A 22355-nucleotide genomic window follows, 5' to 3' on the forward strand; every position below is an offset into this window, starting at 1 on the left:
GGGATTAGGGAAAATATAGTGTGGGGGCAGTAGCCAATGCTTCAGCTGATAGGTGCTCGTAGTATGCTTTATTTACATGTGGCAGTGGGCAGTAGGCAATGCCTAATTATCATATTGAAAAAACCTGGGGGTAGTTTTTACTGCAGGTAACTATGCCAAAGGTCATGTTCCAAATAAGGTCAGGCATCCTTGCTTGGCGGTGCTTTCCAAGTAAGTCAGGCAGAGAGCAGGAGGCCCCCAGCTGAGAAGGGGAGTCCTTCCATATAGTGCCAAGCCCCTTAGAGCTATCCGGACATGGAGGACTACAACCTTAGCAGCAGGGTTCCCCAACCATAAAATACATGATGAAAAGGGCCCTAAGCCAGGATCTGCATGCACAGTCGTTCTCGGCATGCCCTGAAAGAGCAAGAAGATGCATCTCCTGGGCCTGGAGGACGTGACAGACTCCCAGACAGAATGCTCCTTGCTGCCCCTCACTGGGCTCTGGAATGTCCTTTGAAGAAGCAGTGTCACCCATTAGAACAGAGTGAGAGGTGGGAGGGAGGAGGATGACAGGGTCCCATGACCAGGACACTTGGGGACAACTCTAGGGGAGAACTGATGTGGCCCAGGCAGAAAGGTACAGCTGCTGGCGGGGGCGGGGGGGGGGGGCCAGGGAAAGGAGGCTGGGGATGAAAGTCCAGGAAGCTCTGTTCTGTTGCCCCATGGGAGCCAGTAGCTTGCTGTCATAAATAGGGGTGAGGGGAAGCAGGGGTATCCTGGTTTGCTTCTCTGTTGTTGTAATAAACACCATGACCAACCTGGGGAGGAAAGGGTTTATTTCAGCTTGCAGCTCCCCAAGTCATAATCCATCACTGAAGGAAACCAGGGCAGGAACTCGAGGCAGGAACCTGGAGGCAGGAACTGAAGCAGAGACCATGGAGGGATGCTGTTTACTGGCTTGCTTCTCTGACCTGTACTCAGTTCTTTTTTTTTTTTTTTTTTTTTTTTTTAATTACCTTTATGTGTATGTGTGTATTGCCTGCATGTAGGTAAGTGCACCTGTGTCATGCAATGCCCTCAGAGGTCAGAAGAGGCTGTTGGATCCCCTGGAACTGGAGTTACAGACAGTTGTTAGCTGCCATGTGGGTGCTGGGATTTATGTGCTCAGTTCTTATACAACCCAGGACAACCTGCCTGGGGGTGGCACCACCCGCAGTGGGCCAGGCCCTGCCACACCATTCAGCAATCAAGAAAATGCCTCATAAACATACCCACAGGCCAACCTGATAGAGGTAATTTCCCAGTTGAGGTTCCCTCTTTCCAGTGTGTCACGTTGACAACTGAAGCTGTCTAGCACACAAGGCTTCCTCAGCTTGCCCCTGCTGGCCTGCCTGGTGACTTCAGCAGCTAGCTTGGACTGCATTGTTGAGGCAGAGCCACACATACTGTATGCCTAACATGGACAGGCATCTTTCTCACAGCTGGGGAAGCTCTACCTTGGTATCTGAGTGCAGGTAGAGGAGCCACTTGCCCTTTTTGCCTCATATGCCCTTCCTTGGAACCTGCACTTGAAAAGGGAGCTGTGGTTTACCGTCCTATGAGGACAGTAATCTCAGGGCCCCACCTTCATGACCCCATCTGAACCTGTTCTTAATGCCATTTCACAGGGGCAGGGTCATGTTACTGTATGAACCTGGGGGAGGTAGACACACAGTTCCTAACAGTGGCTTTTGCTGCCAGGACTTACTTCCCTTTAGCTGAGGGCTTGTGAACCCGAAATTTAGTGCTGATGACACTGGTGTCAAGGCATATGGGGGGCGCTGGGTTTTTTTTTTTTTTTTTCCACAAAAGGTACAGCTCTGTGACCTCTGCGTCTGCCTGGTTCTCACAAGTCTCCTTTCTCTCCTTCACCCTTGAACAGTCTCCTCTGGTTTCCTCCGCACCTCATAGTTTCCTCGGTCTTCTCCCCTGCTTCTCACTAGGTGGCAGACCCGTGCCAGGTCAGCTTTCACACATCCTGTCCCTTGCTCTCTTTCTCCTCATTGTGCGCTCTAGTGCGTGTGGTCAGAAAGGTTGCTCCTGGCTATACCCTCAGCCATTTTCCCATGGTCTCAGTGGCCATAGCGCAAACTCATTCCCGGGTAGTTGCCACCCACCTCCGTTGCTGACAGACTCTGAGCCTTTTAGCAGGGAGGCAGACTTGCTCCCCACCCAAGCCTTTCTTGTCTCTAGAGGGTTAAAAGCTAGGCCTGACCCTGCATGCTGCATGTGTCACAGTAGACCTCCAGTGTCAACATTAGTAACTGTTCTGTAGAACTGGCTGGCTCTGTCACAGGACATGTGAGGCAGCCCCTTCATTATTATTTTATTATCTTAGCAACATAGTGCGCTGCATGTGTCACAGTAGACCTCCAGTGTCAACATTAGTAACTGTTCCGTAGAACTGGCTGGCTCTGTCACAGAACATGTGAGGCAGCCCCTTCATTATTATTTTATTATCTTAGCAACATAGTGAAGGCATACCCTACAGCTTTAAAGAAATTCAGCAGAGTTTAAGTCAGGTCAGGCCTGTGGATCTATGAAAAGGTGCTAAAAGAAGAAGTCATGGCTGCTGCTTTTGTGCCTTTTATTGCTAACCTAGGTTTGAGAGGAAGTTCCGCAGTAACCTTCTGACAGGAAACTCAGGGACAAGAAGCCTTGGGGATTACGAAGGGCTGTAGGAAGAGGGAACTGCCCTCAGTGTGGAAGGCAGGTTCCTGCCCACAAGAGCCCTGGTGGAGCTTCTGCCAGCTCATGGTAGGCACTGAGGATGGCACTGGGAGCTGTGACCATGGCCAGCCCTCAGCATCTCTTGTGTGGCTAGGAGAGGGGCTGTGTCCCTCTCATCATGGAATCTTAGCGCCTAGCACACACCTGGCATGCATGAGCACGGAGTATTAATGGGACCAAGGAATGAGTGAGTCAAGCCACACAGCTGCCTCTCCTCCTGTCCCTCAGTCAATAAAGGAATAAAGGAAAATATTTTTTAAAATAACTTTCAACATCAAGAGGCCATGGTATTCTGAGAGTTTCTATAGTCATATGGTTAGCACATTCTGAAACCAGAAACTTGTAAAGGAAAAAGTTTGCATTCCAAATACCTCAGCACTTCTTGGGATGTTTATAATAAAAGTAACAATTGCAAACGTACTGACTGAGCACTTATTCTAACCACACTAGTTACTCCTCATGTGTGAAGTAGAGTCTATTATCACTATCATGTTAAAGGTCAGCCAAGTATTAGCAGAAGTATAGTCGATGGGCAGCTGTCCCCCAGTGCTGGGAGAGTGTGCCTCAGTCCAGCCCCTCAGCAGAGCAGTTCATGTTCTCTAGAAAAGCCAAGTGTGTGTACGCTGCATCTGCCCAGTGACTGAGTGTCTCCACACCCATGTCTGCTCTGAGGATATCTGTAGATGATTCAGGGTGCAGTGAGGATGTTCTCACTGTGGCACTGGTCACTGCAGGCCCTGCTGGACACAAAGGTCATCTACCTACAGAAGACTCGGCAAACAACAAGTATGTCCCACAGTGGGCCATCACCCATGTTGGATGAACGTCAGAGCGTGCTTGCTGAATGACATCAGGGGTGTATTAGTAGAGTTTTATGCACATAAGTCTCAAAACCAGGCAAACCGAGCTGTTCCATTGATGTCTACAGAGTGGTAAGACCATGAAGGGAGAAGACAGGGAACAGTCACTGTCTTGGCCAACTGGAGTTCCTGGGGTGAGAAAGCCTACATCTGGGCATGGGGACCCTGCCTCTTCACCCAGGCAGGGGTTGTATATCAGCAAACGACATTTTATCTTATGCACTTTTCAGTGTATGTTTTTAAAGTAAAACATTGGTTTTAAGCCTGATGAGGACTGAAGCTGAGAGATGCAACTCCTTGTACCAGGTCACTGGCCATTGAGTAGAGAGAGCTCAGGCAAGGCTGGCTCTTAACATCTGGCTGCTGTGTCTCCCAGAAAAGGTCTGCTAAACAGTGAGGTGCAGACCTGGACTTCACTCCACCCTGGTCCATAACTCAGGTAACTCTTCCAGAGGGCTTGTTTGTATACCAGCCATGCTAGGTCTAGGGGAGAAACTGAGGCAGGGAACTTTCTTATAGGAATTGCAGTCTCTCTGCCTGGCAGACCCTGTGAAGAGCCCCTTACCTCTAGGTAACATTTCAAACAGCTGCACCCAGTTAGACAGAGGAGCTGGGGCCAGCAGCGTGGGCTGGCCCTGATGTGAATGGGTACGAGGATGGCTAAAGGAGAGCTGGGGTTTCCTCCTCTGTAAAATGGATCCAGTGGTGCTTGGGGTAAGAAGACATGATGAGATGGCGTCATGGGGGCATCTGGAGGGGAGAGGGCTGCAGATCAGTCTGCATTTCCACTGCCTCATGTTAGGAATAGTAATAGCTGTGAGCTTGTGCAGGAAGGTCTGCATGTGCTGGTACCAGCAGGACAGAAAGTCTGCAAGTGGCTGCTTGAGCTGCCCTCCAGGACCACTCAGCTCAGAGCCTGAAGTGAGGCAGAATTTATTTACAGGCTTCTGTCAGGCCAGTGAGTGGCCCTGGGACTCCAGTGCCATCGTTGTTCCCATAGCAACATGTGGCTTTAGTGAGGAAAAGGAAACAGGGAAACAGATTCTGGAAAAACTAACTACTCCTTGCTGCCTGGGATAATTATTTCCAAGACCCCCTCTGGATCTTACCACACCTTCCCTAGCCCACAGGGACTCTCCTGCATCCTCCTGAAGGCCCTTATCGAAGCCTAGAAGGTGCCTCAGAGCAGCCTCATGCCCAGAATCCTCACAGACCATAGACTCAGAGCAAATGTAGAGGAAGCCCCACTAGCCTACAGTCCTCTGTGCTCCTGGGAGAGCCTGATCCTCCTGGTTGTCAGGTCTCAGTGGCTGAGAAAATGGTGTGCACAGTGCAGCCTGCATGAGCATAGAGCTGACCTAGGTACACCCTGGTTTCTAGTGGCATCATGGATACTTGTGTGCTGTGCACTAGGACAAGGTGCTGGGCCAGAGAGAAGGTGATGTAGGGGAAGCTGTGGCCTGGGCACCCAGACAGCAATAATTCTGCATCCTTGGCTGGCCTGGGAGAAGCTGCCCACAGACCCAGACAGATGAGTGCCAGAGCCACCAGTGAGACTGACCTTAGAGTGTGTCCTGCTGCTGGGAAGCTGTCCTGTGCAGCCAGAGTTCCTTGAGACCACAGGCACCCTCAGAGCCTGTGCAGCCGAGGTGAAGAGCTTACTGGGCCGTTGGGCTACACAAAACAGCACTGGGGAGAGCTTGCGCCCTAGCCAGGCTTTGCTGGTGCCTGTCCAACAGGGGAGCCCTGGGAAAGCCACCTCTTCAAGGGGTGTTCAGGCTTCCCAGGTCCCTGGGATCAAGCGTGCTTCACCTTTTGTTCCTTAGGTTGTGTTTTGTTCTTTAAAGTAACTTATTTCATAAGAACCTCCATCAGACTAAGAAAAAGAAATACTCTCCTCCCTGAAGTTCAGCTTTTGTGTGCTCTGGCCAAATCTCAAAGAAGAGCAGTTGAAAGGCATGACTTTGGCTCTTGGTTTCAGAGAGTTCAGTCCATGGTCACTTGGTCTCAGGCCCTTGGGCGGAACATGAAGGAAAGGATGGTTGTTCACGTTTGGGAGTTGGGGGGCAGCGCCTTTCCTCAGTGCCTGCACAGACACTCCTAAAGCTGTGTGCCTCTGTAGTCTCCTAGGTAGTGCTCAAGTCAGTCAGGAAACAGTGAAGATTAGCTCTGGAGCACACACAACCAAAGCCAGGCTGTCTGGGGCTGCCTATGGAAAGGCTCGTCTTTCCAGAACCTTCCAAGCAGCAGAGTTCTAGCTATCTGTTGATATGAAAAAAATGACATTAGAAAGTTAAGGGGCTGCTGTGAGTAAGCATCGTCACCCTCTTCTGTACTCGGAATACATGTGTACAAGATACTTGTTCCTTAACAATACTGAAAAAGTACTTGTTGCTAGGCATGGTGGTACATGCCTGTAACTCCAGCACTTGGGAAGGAAAGGGAGGAAGATCAAGAAGTCAAGCCTAACCTCAGCTATAAAGGAATTTGAGGCCAGCCTGGGCTATACAAGACGCAGTCTCAACCTCCTCTCTCCCCAGATGCCTCCCTATTAAATGGTTCCTTAAGTGAGAGCAGCAGTGTTAGGTACTCAGATGCACATGTAAGGCCAAGGCTGCTTCCTGTTTTGGTTTGGGATTGGTTGGTCAGTTGGTTGGTTGGGTTTTTAAGATAGATTTCTGGTACATAGCCCAAGCTAACCTCACAGTCCTACCTCAGCTTCCTGAGTGCTGGGATTATGGTTATATGTCACCATACCCACCTTGATCTTTATTTTTCACTTTTATATTATTATTTGTTTGGGGGACAGGGTCTCCCATAGCCCCAGCTGGCTTGGCAACTCAGTATGTAGAGTAGTGTGACCTAGGATTAAAGGTGTGTGCTACCATGCCTGGTTTGTTTTTTATAGGAACAAATAGAAAAACTGTAGTTTGTATTTGGACTGCTGTGGGCAGCTCTGAGCTGAGCAGGAGAGAGTATAATATTGCCATCTCAGGGTTGGCTAGCATCTGAAGTGCTAGTGGTGCAGTGTTGGAGTAGAGGGAACAGCCCCCAGGGCATGTATGTCCCCTTGCCTTGGATCTAGCTTATGGGCAATCACTGAGAGGTAGACATCTATTTTATAAAGATATGTCACCTTGAAAATGCAAGTCGAAAGCTTGGATCAGAAATCTTATTTGTAATGGTTGGCAGGAAAGCGGTCTGTGGGAATTACTCAGGAGGAACCACAGAGCAAGGTGGGCTCATTGATCAGCAGTTAGTAAACTTTCTCAATTTTTGCTGCAGTTCACAGTAGACTTTTAGGCTAACTTGGGAAAATTAGTACAGGCTTCTTCTGAAGATCCTGAAGATGTGTCAAGCAGATGGTGCTTGGGGAATCACAGTACTGAAAAGAGACAGCCAATGGCCAGCAGGAATCAGCACGTGGCCAGAAGGCTCCAGGACAGGCACACTCCCTTTCCTGACTCACAGAGAAAAAAACATGCCTGACCATTTCAGACACATCCAGAATCACAGCTCCAGAGAGGCCTGGTAAAGGGATAATGAACAGTAGCCACAAAAAGGACACCCAGATTGTGAGGAGGGCTGTGTTAGATTCATACACACAACTACATTGCAAATTAGCCGCTCCTCTTGGGGGAGATCCAGGGGCTGCTGAAGATGGTTCAGCGAAGGTGTCCCTTCTTGAGTCAAGGCAATCAAACAGGCTAATGGGATACAGGATTGCCAAACAGGGAAGGGAAAATGATGCAGAGCCCGTGGCAATGGCTTTGCATAAATCAGAAGTGCAGCTCTGCCCTGTACGCCTCATTCGCTTTTGGTCACATCTTTCCCAAGGGGCATTGCAGTCTGGAGAAGGTTCAGAGGAAAGAAATTGGATCACAGGAGCTTCTAAGCAGAAAAAGGGAATCTTGGTGACTTCACCTACCAGGCAGCCCATAGGTAGCAGGTGGGAAAAGGAAGTTGCAGAGGCAGGCAGCGACCTTTTCTTGGGCCTCTGTGAGGGAGTGGAGGCAGCCTCAAGCCCAGCATGACCACCAATGAAGGAGGGGTTTCACCCCCATTCTGAGAAAAGAGGCCACCTGCTACAGGTCCTTCTGGAGGCCCATGTGCAAATCAGAAGATGCCTGGGGCTGAAGGGAAGGGGCCTGCCCTGCACATGATGGTGGTGGTGGTGGTGGTGGTGGTGGTGGTGGTGGAGGAGGAGAGGTGTAAGCACCATGGCATGTACTAAGCATCTTCAGGAGTCTGGAACCTGACTAGATGTGACTTATACTCAGCTGAGATGACTGAGCCAGGTACAGGGGTCACAGGGGGTGACCAGAGCAGATGGAGGTCAGCTGCCAGAGTGAGGCTCTGAGACTACACTTTGACCTGGGAGGCACATGGCATCCAGTTCCCTCCTCCCACCATCCTTACGACAACCTGAGGCAAGAACTCTCCAAAACCACTGTTTTAGAAAATCCTAAGAAGTTTATTGGGCTTACTGAGCATGGGGTGCTGATTTCCTTACAGAAAAGTGGTGTGTCCCCCCCCCCATTTACAGCTGTGCTGGAAAGTCCACACTCAAACATAGATCCTGTGACTTCCCAACAGCCATACAGAATGGTGAGGGGGTGCCTCATGGTGTTCTCCACTTATATATCCTCAGCCCCTCCCCCTCATGCAGCTAAGATCAACTGATTGGGTGGGAGGGGTAACTGGATCCCCCCCACCCCGGGAAGGAGTTGTGATCATAGCTTGCCGCCATAGTGGTCATAGGGACTTTCAGGTAACACTCCACCCCTTCCTCCGGCTCTTACAATCTTTCAGCCCACCTCTTCCTTGAATGTCCCTGAGCCTTGGAGGGGGTGATAGGTGTGGGATGATCTTCTTCCCATTGTGGCAAAACACTGGACTTTCGGGTCTCTGCATCATCTGTTTGTCATGGGCTTTTGGCTCATTTCAGTGGGATTCCATCTACTATAAAAACAGCAAGAAGCAAGAACATCTAAACAGTGACTGCTGTAATAACCTATGGGCATAAACACAAATGCTTGGATGTTACTTTAGCAGGTGCAACACATCCCTCAGCACAACTGCAGTGGCTTCCCCACTGGGGTCTATAACCTCTCCCACCACAGGGGGTTGTCCAGTTCTACAATACCACATGTGTGTTCCATCCCTAGGAACAGGCATTAGGTCTAATTTAAAATTTGCTGGTTGTACATACATTAGACGAGCCACTATTGCACCAGCAGGAATGTCGCGCTTCCTATGTTGATAGTGCAGCACTCAGGGTCCCTCGCTGAATAGGACGATAGGGTTCAATTTCTCCTCCAGCCATCTGCATAGCACCTTCTGGCACTATGAAAGCCACACATCCAGTGGCAGGGAGTTTCCAGCTTGGTCCAAGCTTAATTTCAGCCTCTCCTGCACTCATGTGTCTTCAGCAATAGGGTCTTCCTATCCACTTCTGGTATACAGCCAACATTATTGGTAATCACCTTTATTATTTTGGGGAAGTCTAGGGCCCCTTTGACCAACAGCTCGTAGGGAGGCAACCCACCCCGGTAGAGGGATTTTCATTTAACAACCTTATGGCTTCTGGAAGGGCTTTTTTCCACCCCCGTAGGGTTCCTTTGGCACGGTAAGGCTTTTAACTGTTCCTTTAGCAATCAGTTTTTTTCTTTCAATTAACCCTGCTCCTGTAGGATTGTAGGGAAGGTGGAAATACCATTGAACCTGATTTTTTTCAGCCCAGGCTTGCACATCGGTATTTGTGAAATGAGTGCCTCTGTTGCTATCGCTCCACCGTGGGCACTCATACATGGCACTGAGTTGGGTAAGAACCTTAATAGTGGCCTTTCCCATTGCTTTCTTGCAAGGAAAGGACTGTGTGAAGCCTGTGGCAGTGTCCACACAAGTGAGAGCGTACTTGCACTCTTCGCTGACTGGGAGGGGCCCTATATGATCTACTTGCCAGTATCTTATGGGGAAGGGTGACTTATGCACGTGCACATATCCCATCATGGCATCCATCCTTTGGGGCCGTAACCAGGAACACAGTTCACAGGCCTGGAACCGCCTGTTGGATGTCAGAATATTTTACCGGAACGCCGGTGGCTTTGGCTATTTTCCATTCCATGTTGGCTCCCCTGTGGCCAGACTTGATATGAATCCAATGAGCTACTTCTAAGGGAACCTGTGGGCAGATAGTCCTCACCTTGGTAAGAGCATCAGCTTCCTGATTCCCTGGGGGATTCACCGGGCAGTGGGTGGCCACATGGTAAACCACCAGGGGCACGAGCTCCTCCTGCATTTTATTATTTATGTCCTTCCACATTTGTTGTTCCCATAGTAGCCATCCCATCACGTGCCAGTTTTCTTTCTCCCACTGGGCCATCCATAAGGTTAAGCCTTTGAACATGGCCCAGCTGTCAGTACAGATGGTTACTGGCCAAGGCTCCTGTGTTATTACTATCCATACAGCTCTTAATTCAGCCCATTGACTGCTCTCTCCCTCTTCTCTTTCCAGCCACAGTGTCAGTGTCCATCTGTATTGCCACTGCTACCCATTCTTGTCTGGCACCCCTGCTGGTGCCATCAACATACCAGGCATCCGCTGGAATTGGGGGAGCCCCTTCTAGCACTTTGGTCAGGTCTTGCTGGAGGGTCAACTGTAGGAGGTGGAGAGGTTCTTTGCCTTGAAATGACACTGGTCCTAGTACTGCCTATATGGCATTGGTGATTGGGCTTGATGACACCACCCCTCACTGTTGCAAATATGCATGCCATCTTTGCAGCGTTTGGTTTTGGGCCACCCCTGATAGGGGCTTGGCTAACAGGCCTTCCACCCATCCTTTCATGGGATATGCAGTTTTTACAGTAATGGGGGTGGGGCCTGTAATGGATTCTACCTTGCTTTTTTTTTTTTTGGTCTTTTTGAGACAGGGTCTGTCCTGGAACTCACTATGTAGACCAGGCTGGCATTGAACTCACAAAGATCCACCTGCCTCTGCCTCCCAAGTGCTGGGATTAAAGGTGTGCACCACCATGCCCGGCCTGCAATGCTTTTTAGACAGTTAGCAGTTGCTATTCTAGAGCTGTGTACCAGGACCCCACCCCTTTCCATGATTGGGACCAGAATCCAACTGGGACTATCTACACAGGCTTATCTGCCATAAGCCCCACCCATGACCCTCAGGGCTCCTGGTGACTTCCAAGAGGAAAGGACACCAAGATATTGGAGCACATAGCTGTTTAGCTTGCTCAGTGGGTGCCTTGGCCTGCTCAAAAGCCTCTTGGGCCTTTACATCCCAATCCCATGTAGCACCTCTCTTTATTAGATTAGATAGGGGATGGGTGACCTGAGCAAGGTGAGGAATAGAAATTTGCCAATACCCTAGACGTCCCTAAAATACCTGCAACTGTTTGCCATTTGTTGGTACAGGTTGTTGTAAGATTTTTTTTCAGTTGCCACAGTGGGTATCATGTGAGTTCTGCCTGACCATAAAACTCCTAAGAATTTTACTCCTGTACCGGCCCTTGTACCTTCTGTGGGCTGATTTCCCATCCTCGCTCCTTCAGGTGCACTTGCATGTTCCCCAAATGAGCTTCCAAATCTGTAAGGCACTCAGTGTTAGCATTATGTCATCTATGTAGTGGAACCTCCTTACAGATGGAGGGCAGGTAACAGGGCCAGGTCCCGGGCCACCATCCCATGACAAACCATGGGGCTGTAGAGATAACCTTGGGGAAGTACTCTGAAAGTCCATTGTCATCCATTCCATGTGAATTCAAATAGGTCTTGGGATTCAGCAGCTAGGGGAATACTAAAAAATGCATTGCAGGCTGGAGAGATGGCTCAGGGGTTAGGAACGCTGGTTGTTCTTGCAGAAGACCTGGGTTCAAATCCCAGCACCCACATGGCAGCTATCAACTGTCTGTAACTCCAGTCCCAGGGGATCCAACAGCCTCTTCTGTCCTCTGTGGGCATTGCACGACACAGGTGCACTTTCCTACATGCAGGCAATACGCGCATACATATAAATTTTTTTTTTGTCTTTTTTGAGACAGGGTTCTCCTTGTAGCCCAAGCAGTCCTGGAACTATGTAGACCAGGCTGGCCTCACGAAGATCCACCTGCCTCTGCCTCCCAAGTGCTGGGATTCAAGGCATGCGCCACCACTCCCCCTGCCCATAATAAATTTTTAAAAACGCATTAGCAAGGTTCACTGAAGCATGGAAGGACCCCATTTCCTGCACCAGCTGAGCAGTGCAATGTTGGGCACCACTGTATGAATGGGAAACACCACCTTTTTTTAACTCCCAGTAATCAATCTGGCTCCGGGAGCCAGCTGATAGGCCAAATGGGGCTATTGAAAGGGCTCTGGGGTGGGTGCATAACCTCTACCCACTCTAGTTCCTGGATGGTTTCTGTGATTTTGTCTTGACCCCCCCCAGGCAGCCAGTACTGTTTGATAATTCACCTCTGTGGGGTGGACAGTTTGACTGGCTCCCACACTGCCCACCCGAGTAATTGCTTTTACTGTTTGTACCCTTGGCCGGAGCTCTCCCACAGTAGTATGTAAGGTGTGACCCGGTAGGGCATCCACCCCTACAATGTTCTCTCACAGGGGAGAGATGCACATCTTGTACTTCTGGGAGGATAATTGCCCACTCTCAGAATGAGTCTAGTCTGCTTTACCCATATGGTTTTATCCCCATACCTATCCACTGCCATCCATTGGCCCTGGTGTTTTGGGGGGTTGCCATGAATGAATACACTCTGCTCCAGTATCCACTAGGGCCCATGTGTTTTGTATATTAGTGGGGGTCAAATAAATCCTCAATTCAACATGCAGCCTCCAGTCACCCAGTATGACCCTCACCTATGAGCAACCTTGGCCACTCCTTCAAGGAAGTGGCTGGGGTGGGGGGGTCACATCTTAGGAGGCTGCCTTCCTCTGAAGCAGGTGGCAAAGTTGGAGTCACCCCCACCTCCTGATCTCCAGTTTCTCTTACTCTTGTGGTGAATTGCTGGTCTGGTCTTAAAGCTGTCCATAGGCTCACCAGCACAGCATTTGGTTGCCCATCAATTTTTTTCCTAGCAACTCGTGCTCAGTGCAGAACTATCCATATCTGCTCAGGAGACACGGAGGAGCCCTTTTGCTGAGTTCCTGCCCTTTTCCCTGTGTCTACTTGCTTTAGCACCTTGCAAACCCAGTTTACATGTTGGTCTAAATAATTTAAATCTGCTAGGGCCTCTCCTACCTCATACAGGTCATGCCTGACCATGGGGCTTAGCACTGCCACCAAAGCTCCATACCAGGCTCGTGGGCCTTGCTAAATAGTTTCTTTCTTAAGTCTCCGGTAAAAACAGTCCTGTCTGGGCCTGTGAACTGGGCATCAAACACAGCCTTCCCTACACCCAGTTCCCTCCACAGGGCCTGTCCTTCCTCTATGGTTTTCCAGTCTCTGGTGTTCATGGGAACCTCAGCTGGGGGTAAACATGTGGCTAATGAGCCAATCACCATGGACTGATTCCCCTCATATTACCTTAGATTGTGAAGTCTTTATCTCAGAGAGGGATGAGTGGTTATATTGCTCAACTTCTCAGCTTCTGTAGCACTTAAAATGATTCCATCTGCCCCCATGTCGCATAGCCTCACAGGCCAGGTGGTAGGGGCTCCTTCATTGTTTGTTTGATTGAATGTCTTTCCTAGTTCTAACTGCTCCGGTGTGGAGTATTCTCTGATCACTGTGGTCTCCTGCACCGGGCTATTGTTAAGACCTCCATCAGCATGCTGATCATGGATTTCCTGTTTCTTTGAAGTAAAGGTTGGGTCCAGGGGCATCTCCCACTATTTCTAGGTCACTCCCTTCTTCATCACTACCTGACTCTTCCCAGGGGTTCCAGGTTTTAGGGTCCCAGGATGGGCCTTGTATTATCAATCTGACCTGGGCTTTTTTCCCTTTGACCTCCTAGATGTAAAAAATGGCATGCCAATCCCTCCATTTTCTCTCTTATTTACCAGCAAGGTTTGAGGCCAGTACTGATGAAGCCTGCCTCATATCCCTCTCTTGCTCTAATTCCTTTCTAACCCTTCAGTTTCCCTCTGAGTTAAGGCGTCTACTCGAGACAGATTTCTTATTACCGATAGCAGCAGCCAAGCAGCAGAGCGGCCACTTGTTGATATTCTGTCCCTGGTGTGCTACTCCAGAGCTTGCAAAGTCTGTTCTAGACCTGCTGTTTTCAAGTCATCTCCATACGCACATGGTGGCTCCCACCAGTCAAGCAGGTGTGCTACCCTGGGATTTCCCCCATTGACCTCGTCTGCTTACGTGGCCTCACCCTACTTACTCATCTTAACCATGCCACTGCAGTCACCCCCACCAAGCCTGTGGGGTTAATATTTCCTCGACCCACACTGCCCTCACCCCACTCTACTTGGGGTGTTGGTCTCCTTCCCCACATCAGGGACCTCACCATTGTTCTTCCCAGCTCATGCTCACTTTTGTTGTACACCGCCAGCTGTGCCAGTTGTAAGGCCAAACTCTGGGAGGCGTACGTGGGCCAGGGAGAGAAATAGGCATGACCTTCCTGGGTGGGATAGTCACAGAAGACAATGGCCAGTGGAGATTGCTGGTGTCGTTAGGGATGTTGAGAAACAGCCATTTGCACTGTTATTTGAAAACAGATTGCTGGCAGACTCAACACAGTTGTGCAATTAGTGGCATGGGAATTAGACAAGATGCAAATGCAGGCTAGAAATTGTGGCTGGAGGTACATGTGAACCAGGGCAGCGAGGTGGGGGCACCTAGTATGTGCCCCTCAGACTGAGTGCATCCTCCAGGCCATGTGGCATGGGCAGAGCCACTCCATCTTTTCAACATTATTTCTCAAACTAGGGTTGTTGGTTGGGAGAAGGGTTTTTGATCCATTTACTCTTTGTTTAAGCCCTGAACAGAAGGACTTATGAAGCCTGGGTCTCTGAGTGTAATGGGAAGTGACAGATGGGTGGGTGCTAAGGAGTGCTCACCTAGAGCACTCAGGCTTGAAGAGAAGCTAGCAAGATCAAAAAGAGAAAGCTCACTGAGTCACCAGGGAGAGCAGGAGGAGGGGCAGGAGGCAGGAACGGTCAGGTCAGGGAGTGTCAGCCGGCCGATCAGATCGGGGATTGCACAAACACCTGTGGACAGAACACCGTGAGGCAGATGGAGCGCACTCCAGTTCCAGGAGGGGCAAGGGCCGTCCAAGGCTTCTAGAGTTCTCATTCATTCACAGTGGGGAGTATGAGTCACCTTACCAAAAAGGATGGGCCTTTGTTTATTTCAAGAAACTCAAGTGGTGGGTGAGGACTCTGCAGAATCTGCTGCCTGGCCACAGGCCCAGAGAGGTGTTTCCATGAGGCAAGAGCAGAGGCTTCCCTTCCCAAGATGCTGATTCTGCCAGGCTTCAGAAAGGGGAGCAGGCGGGGAGGATGGCACTAATTGCCAGTGAGAAGCAGGCTTTCAAATTAACCTGCAAATGGAGAGCTGGTGACCTCTCTCCATCTGACCTAATCCTGTCACCACGGACAGGTGACACCTGCAGATGGGCCCAAAGAGGGACTGTTATATGAAGGGAAGGGAGGAGAGCAAGTAAGGGGAGGGGAGGGGCTGCACAGGGCATTGGCTGCAGGAAGAGTCCACAGGAAGTCCATGGCCAGGACAGTGCCAAGTGCCTACCTCTAAGGAGACTCAGTCTCTGCCAAAACAGACCTGCCCAGGACAGTGCGTGGGTGCATTCAGTTTTTTTTTGGCAGTCTAAAGTGTGAGGTTGAGGGGTTGGGTTTTTAGCTTGCTCAGCAAGCACAAGGCCCTGGGTTTGGTCCTCAGCTCTGGGGAGGAGGTGAAAAAAAAAAAAAAAGTGTGAGCTCGAAACAGTGCTCCATAAATGGATGCACTTGGGAGTGTGGAGAAGACTGGTGCAGGGAGGTGAGTGCAGGGCTTGTGCTGCTTTTGGCAGAATACATGGTTCATACCACACCTGTCTTCTCTGTACTATGGAAAGGTAGAGGTGCATGCACATGCTCTGCCGTGGGGTCTGCAGCACCCCCGGAGTCACTAGCCTCCTCTACTTGGTTCCCCAGCCCCCTGAAGTCTTATCACCCCTGGCTCCTCCCCTGCCCAGTCCTTCCTCACTATACTGCCTAAGCTGATCTCAAAGTCCTGGGCCCACAAAATCCTGCTTTGGCACTGAAGGCTGAGTGTAGTGAGGCCAGCCTAGGTGAGGGCATAGAACCTGTTTTATGAAGTACCCAAATCTGAAAACAGGAGAATGTTTCATCCATGGGTTTTAGCCACTGAATCTTGAAAATACTCAAAATGCAGAAAATTTCCAGTTATATGTAAAATAGTTCACTTCAATCCCACATATACTTCTGGGGGTCCCAGCACTGACTCAAGCCAATTCCCCCTTTAGGCTTCCGGGATACTGAAGGGACAGTGAGTCATCAAAGGCTGCATCCACCGCCCAGTGCCCTGAATTGGTGAGAGGCCCATGTGCCAGGGTGGTACACCTGAGCCAGTGGGTAAGGGCTAGCCTGGCCTGGGATGTGAAGACAATGTGCAGTCAAGCCTTATACAAAGCGCAAGTTTAAGAATCTTGAAATTAAGCTGGGCATGGTGGCACATGCCTTTAATCCCAGCACTCAGGAGGCAGAGGCAGGCAGATCTCTGAGTTCGAGGCCAGCCTGGTCTACAGTTCCAGGCCAGTTGGGGGCTACAGGGAGACCCTGTCTTTTGGCATATACCCAAAGAACTCATCCTATTGCAGAGACACTTGTACATCCATTTTTGTTGCTGCTTTTTTCACAATAGCTAAGAGATGGAAGCAACCTAAGTGTCCCTCAACTGACGAGTAGATAATGAAAATGTGGTTCATTTATACAATGGAGTCTAACTCAGCAGTAAAGAAAGATGAAATCATGAAAGTTGCAGGTAAATGGATGGAACTAGAAACTGTTATACTAAGTGAAGTAACACAGACTGAGAAAAACAAAATATGTTCTCCCTCATATGTGGATCCTAGCACCAAATCCTTTTAAGTGAGTATGTATCCAGACATAACTACAGGAACCAGGATAATGAAGAGGAACCAGGGAAGTAAAGGAAAAGAAAGAATCTGAAAGAGAGGAACAGTAGGAAACAGGCCTTAATAAGAGAGATATGGATAAAAATGGGGTTAGTTTAAGGGGAGGGGGAGGGAGGGTCATACAAGGAATGTTGGGGATAAAGGGAAAGAAGGAGCTCAAGAGAGGTTGGGCCACAGGAGAAGGGTATTATTAAGGGAGAAATGGGGGCACTTTAAATGGGGAAACCATGGTGGAAGGGATAGACAGTGAGAGAGATAAGTAATACCTAGCTAGTTTTTTAAAAAACCAGAGGGAACCACATTAGTCCAACAACCTTCTGACAAATTATACATAGAACTAGCTCAAGGAAAAAGGAGACAAAAAAAAAAATCTCAAAATTGATTCCCTTAAAAACTGCTGGTCTGCTCCCTGGGGAACCAGCCTACTCCCCCTGGTGGAAGGCAGTGAGTGCTAAAGTCAGATCCTCACCCCAGAGAGCTCCACAGACACCCAGAAAGTGTAACTCAGAGGGACTGGGTGAGAGAAGGCAGAGAGGAGCTTGCCGGGACTGACATCTGTCATGGTGACCTCCCACCTGTGGCTCCTCTGAGTGCCCGTCTCCAACACCCCCCATCCCCATCCCTCGGCTCATAGGGCAGTTCTCTGCATGTTCGGTCTCCACTCTCACCCACACTGTGGGCCAGGCTCACTGTGGTCAGAGCTGTGTCCCGTTGGCCCAGTAGTTGGGCCTAGCCCTGCTCAGAGCTCCGTGATGTCACTTGGTAGGTAGGTTGGCTTTGTCTTAGGTGGCAACGCTCCCTTGGTAGGTGGCTGATGCCTCAGGTTGAGGACATTTGTCTCAGACTTGCCCAAACCAGTTAAGGGTAAAGTTCACTCCCCAGCACAGCTGCCCAGTAGGGTCCCCTTGGCCCTCCCCAGATCCTGGTTTGGGATGAGCAAGGGCCCTTGCCTGGGTTAATGTACTCACTAGACACCCCCGCACACTCCTTTTTCTTGATGTTTTGAGTCAAGGTCTTTCCATGTAACCCAGGCCGGCGTAGACTTCCAGGCTGATCCTCCTGCCTCTGGTTCCAAGTGCTGCGATCACAGGTGAGCACCAGCAGGCCTGGCTTTAGTTTCCTTTTTATAACAGTTTGTAGAATTTTTAGAATAACACTTTGTAGTGCCATCCATTCACCCATTTCAAGTACAGAATGTATTGGCCTTTAGGAGAATACATCACCACAGTGCATAATACCACATGCAAGAATAAACCAATTGAGGGCTGAGAGCACGGTTGCTCTTGTAAAGGACCCAAATTCAGTTCCCAGCACTCACGTTGTGTGGCTCACAACCATTTGTAACTCTAGTTCCAGGGGATGTGACACCCTCTTCTGGCTTCCATGGGCACCCACATGTATATGGTGTGTACACATCCCACACACAATTAAAAGTAAATCCTGAAAAAACTAATTCAACAGGGAGAAAGCCCAGGAGAGGAAAGTGGCGTGGTCTGCCGTGGACACTGAGGCGGCCTGCGTGGCACTTCCAAACCTGACCACTCACCTGCTTACGTTCGCCGAGTGGCCGCAGTGCCTCCAGGTGTCTGAGCAGGCTGGGAGGACTTCCCTGAACTCAGCTGTGCCACACACCGCACACAGCTCCTTATCCTGTCTGGGTCCCAGCCAGCCGGCTGCCACTCACCCAGCCTCTTCCTTTTCTCACTTAGGTGTTCCACTGTGTCCACTTTGAGTGTCCGGAGCAGCAGATCAGCCAGAAGGAGGAGAACAGTGAGGAGCCAGGGGCAGGGGACCCCAGCCCCTCTAGTCAGCAACTCGACCCTCACGCCCTGCGGGCACCCAGTGTCAGCTCGCTGCCCCCAAGCCCAGGCCCCAACTCACGCTCACCCAACCATCAGCACCAATAAAGGAGGCAGAGGATGTGGTCTGACTTGGGTGGACCTCATGGAGCAGGCGTGTCTCCCAGGCTGGGACCTCAGTGGACTGCCCTCCTCATCCCTGGGAGGAGCAGGCCTGGCTACAAAAGCTACCCCAAAGCAGGTCTTCGCCCAGGGATCCCAGCGTGCCATGTTCTCCCCTATTCTTCAGGCCGTCACCAGGGGGAGAAAGTAGGTCTTCAGTCCTCATCAAGCCCTACCTCTAATCTAACCTGGGCACAGGGTGGAAGGAAGAGAAAGCCAGCCCAAGCCAGACCCCAGAAAGGCCTGAGCCTCCGACCCTGCTGGGCAGAGGGACCCTGGCTGCTGGGGCAGTGGACTTGGTAGAGTTCCCATCTGCAGTACCCATGGCCCTGGCTACTCATGGCTTTGTACTGCCAGGTTTTCTCCACCTCTGAGTCGTGGGGTACCAGGCTTGAACGCTGTCCCTCTCTTCCTCCGTCTTGAATGGATTCAGGTAGGATGGAGCAGCAGCTGTCAGGCTTCTGAATGAGATGCAGACACAGTTCATCCTGGCACCAGGCCTGACAAAGAAAATCCTGTGAGGAAGTTCAACCAGACGCACAGTGCACAAATCAGTCTGTGGACACTGGAGTTAATAATTGCTCAGATTGCTGAGTTATTAACCTGTCATTCCAGAAATGGAGCTGCCTTCCAGGTTGGGAGGCGGACGTGGAAACGGTTGTCATACCAGCTGCCAGTGTAACATTCAGGAACGTGTAGATAGATGCCTACCAGGTCCCAGCCGACCCTGCCCGGCCTCCTGAGCACAGGCCTCGGAGCCTGTAGTGAGTCTTCCGGCATCACACAACTGGATGGTGAGGAGCAGGTCTCAGGAGCTTTCCCCCTAACTACCACAGCTCCATCACACTCCCTCCTCCAGTAACTTCAATGCTGTGATGTTCTGGAGTCCTCTCATCTCCGAAGCTCTACAGGTTTGTCACCATCAGCACCGACCTGAGCCCCTCCCCTGCAGTGTGGGCCCTGTCCCTGCACTTCCTGTGAGCTTGCTTAGAGGAGGGGCAAGGCTTCAGATTTGTTCTGAAAGACATTAGCTGTGGACATAGAGGAACAGGTCCCTCACCTTCCTGTGTTTGACTTAGTTTAGAGCAGGCCACACCCTGAAGAGGTGGGTAACATGAGCCCTCAGGCTGCAGGGGAAGCGTCTTCCTGTGAGCAGAGGCCGAGGGTGGCAGCTGTCCTGGGGGAGACACTTTGCTCAGTAGTCCACAGCTCTGGCCCGACTTCTTTGCTGTGTGGCATGCCTGCCTGTCAGGAGTCTCCAATGGATGGATTACAGGAGTCACCACTGTCAGCATATCCCACCCCCAGGTAACTTGGAGAGCTTCCACTCGGCAGTGCAGTAGAGGAGCCCTGTCCCGCTGAGGGTGGAGTTTGTAGCTTTTGGAAGCTGTTTGAAGGCTGCTTGTTTTCATTTTGTTATTTGAGATGCAGCCTCATAACCCAGGCTGGCTGCAGACTCATGGTAATCCTCCTGCCTCAGAATCCTGAGTGCTGGGATTATAGATATGAGGTGGCACACCTGGCCTGAAGGGCTTCTTTGTAAACATGGAAGTTGTGGTAGCCCAGCGGGCAGCCCAGCATGGATGATGGGGCTGATCTGGCACAGGAGCCAGGGTGTCTACCCCAGAGCCTGCTGCGCACACCTCTCCCTGCCAGTCACCAGCACTCTGGCAGCCACACCTCCAGTCCGCCGAGGCCCCTGCAGAACATCACCCAGACCCACAACTGTGGCTTCCTCTCTTCAGACAATTTTGGGCATGTTCAGGGTGTTGTGGCTGTAGACCCTGCTCCCTTCCAGCACTGCCAAGGAGCCCTCCTTGGCATCAGGTACCTAGCAGTGATGAGAGACGGGACAGCAAGGTCATAGGTGCCAGCAGGGCCTTCTAAGACCCTAAGTCAGCTGGGCCCCTGCTGTGCCTGGCTTGGATGAACACCTGCTCAGGCCATGAGGACACGGAGCTGTTTACCTCCCACCAGACACATAGGCTCCCTTTAGCTGATGGGCCTTCAGATGCCTGGAGGCCGTTGTCACACCCACATCTAGGGTAAGGTCCACATCACTAGGGGACAGAGCTGAGCAAGCAAACCAAGAGAAAAGTCTCATGCAGACTGGAGTTCTCCAGAGCCTGGTCTGCCCCCTGGAGGCCCGTAGGACACAAGTGAAGCCGCCAGACTTCAAGTACTGATGGTTCCTGCGCACCTAATAGCCCTGCAGCACGAGATGGGGGCTGATTCTGGGGAAACTGGGTGCCAGGAGGATCCATCCAGGGGCCTGTGGTTACCATCACAAATGCCTCCCAGCTGGCTCTGGCCCTCAGGTCAACTGGGTCGCTGCAGAGCCTCCTGCGCTACGTTTTGATCATGTTCTTTGGGGGACAAAATGACATCTTCATTGGGGTTTCTGTGAGTGCCTCATGTTATCTGTGGCAGCTCCTGTGGTGTTACTGAACAGGGCAGGTGGCGTTGAAGTCCAGTGCTGTCCCCCAGGCTGGAGCACACCTCACACTGAAGAGTTGGCGTTTACCAAATCCTCAGTACTTCTGGTTTGACTTTAGGGCCGTGAGCCTATGATGGGTGGGGGCTCTTCCCAACTGTTCTTTAAAATGTCACTTTTCAATCTTATTAAATGAAGTTTCGACTCCTGACAAATGCATTAAAAGTGTTTTATTCCTAGAAGAGTCGGGAAAGGAATTATTTTCAGCAAGAGTGGGATGTGTTTGTTAGACTGATGCCTTGGCCCCCAAAAATGAGTTTTGAATTGTGCAAAAAATTGCTCAGTAGTTAGGCTGTCACCCCAATTGTTAGACTTCTGGGTACACGCGCCGACCTAGTCAGCTTTCCCTTCTTCTTAATTTAGAAGATAACAGAATTACGATCATTTAGCTTTATCCCAAGCCAAGGGGAGAAAAGAGGTGTAAACTACGATCAAAGCGTAACTGTATGTGTCAGGAAGGGGGTCCAGTGTCCCTCATGCCAGGAGCTGTTCCTCAGGGTTTACTTCTGTGCTACTCCTGTCCTTGGCCCCATGTGGTGACTGGAGCCTCAGAAGGGTGCTGAGGGGGTGGGCCGCTGGAGCAGGCAGACCTGCCCTCCATGGCGGCCGGGCCACCGTGGGTCAGGGGCGCACTGGGCACTCTGTGGTTACCTTGTGCAGCGTTGATGCCGTGTTTGTCCCAACAGCAGCACATGGAAGGTCAGCCCTCATCAGTAGCCCTGGGAACTTAAAACGCCTGCACCACCAGCTGTGACTGGCTCAGAGCAGTGTCTGGGATCTGCTGGGGGTTCTTTGAGGGGTGGTGGAGGGGGGCGTGGAGACAGCTGTGGGCCACTGGAGTGCATGGAGCTCTCCCACGGACGAGGACATGAACATCCCTTGCACTGGGTAGGTCAGAGGTGGGGGCTGTTAGTGGAGAATGGATATTTTGAGGGGCTGCGTGGAGCTAGACAGGGAGGGAGGGAGGAAGGGAGGACAGCCTGTGTGGAGGAAGGACGCCCTGTGCCTGGCCACAGATGGCACTCCCAGATCCCAGCTGCTCAGCACTCTGCACCTCTCAGTCTCACGGGGATAACAGGTAGAGGACGGAACACAGGCGGCCTGGAGGAGCAGGCACCTGTTTGGAAATCCCTGCTCCATGAACTTGATACTCAAGTTTTCTGCGAGGTT

General features: G+C 50.9%; 1 protein-coding gene across 3 annotated transcripts in view; it reads left to right on the top strand.

Moving 5' to 3' along the window:
- Btbd9 (BTB domain containing 9) overlaps positions 1 to 21333 on the top strand; it is a 414302-nt gene extending 392969 nt beyond the window's left edge. For 2 of the 3 annotated variants that reach the window (XM_008840045.3, XM_008840044.3), the window contains one exon: positions 18440 to 21333. In XM_008840045.3, coding sequence (XP_008838267.1) covers positions 18440 to 18842 — 403 coding nt within the window. In that variant the 3' untranslated portion in view covers positions 18843 to 21333. The remainder of the gene's footprint in view (positions 1 to 18439) is intronic. The other variant, XM_029566952.1, reaches the window with a different exon arrangement.
- The last annotated feature ends 1022 nt before the right edge of the window (positions 21334 to 22355 follow it).

This window comes from Nannospalax galili, unplaced genomic scaffold (genome assembly GCF_000622305.1).
Source record: "Nannospalax galili isolate Female #2095 unplaced genomic scaffold, S.galili_v1.0 scaffold538, whole genome shotgun sequence".
Classification (NCBI taxonomy): domain Eukaryota; kingdom Metazoa; phylum Chordata; class Mammalia; order Rodentia; family Spalacidae; genus Nannospalax; species Nannospalax galili.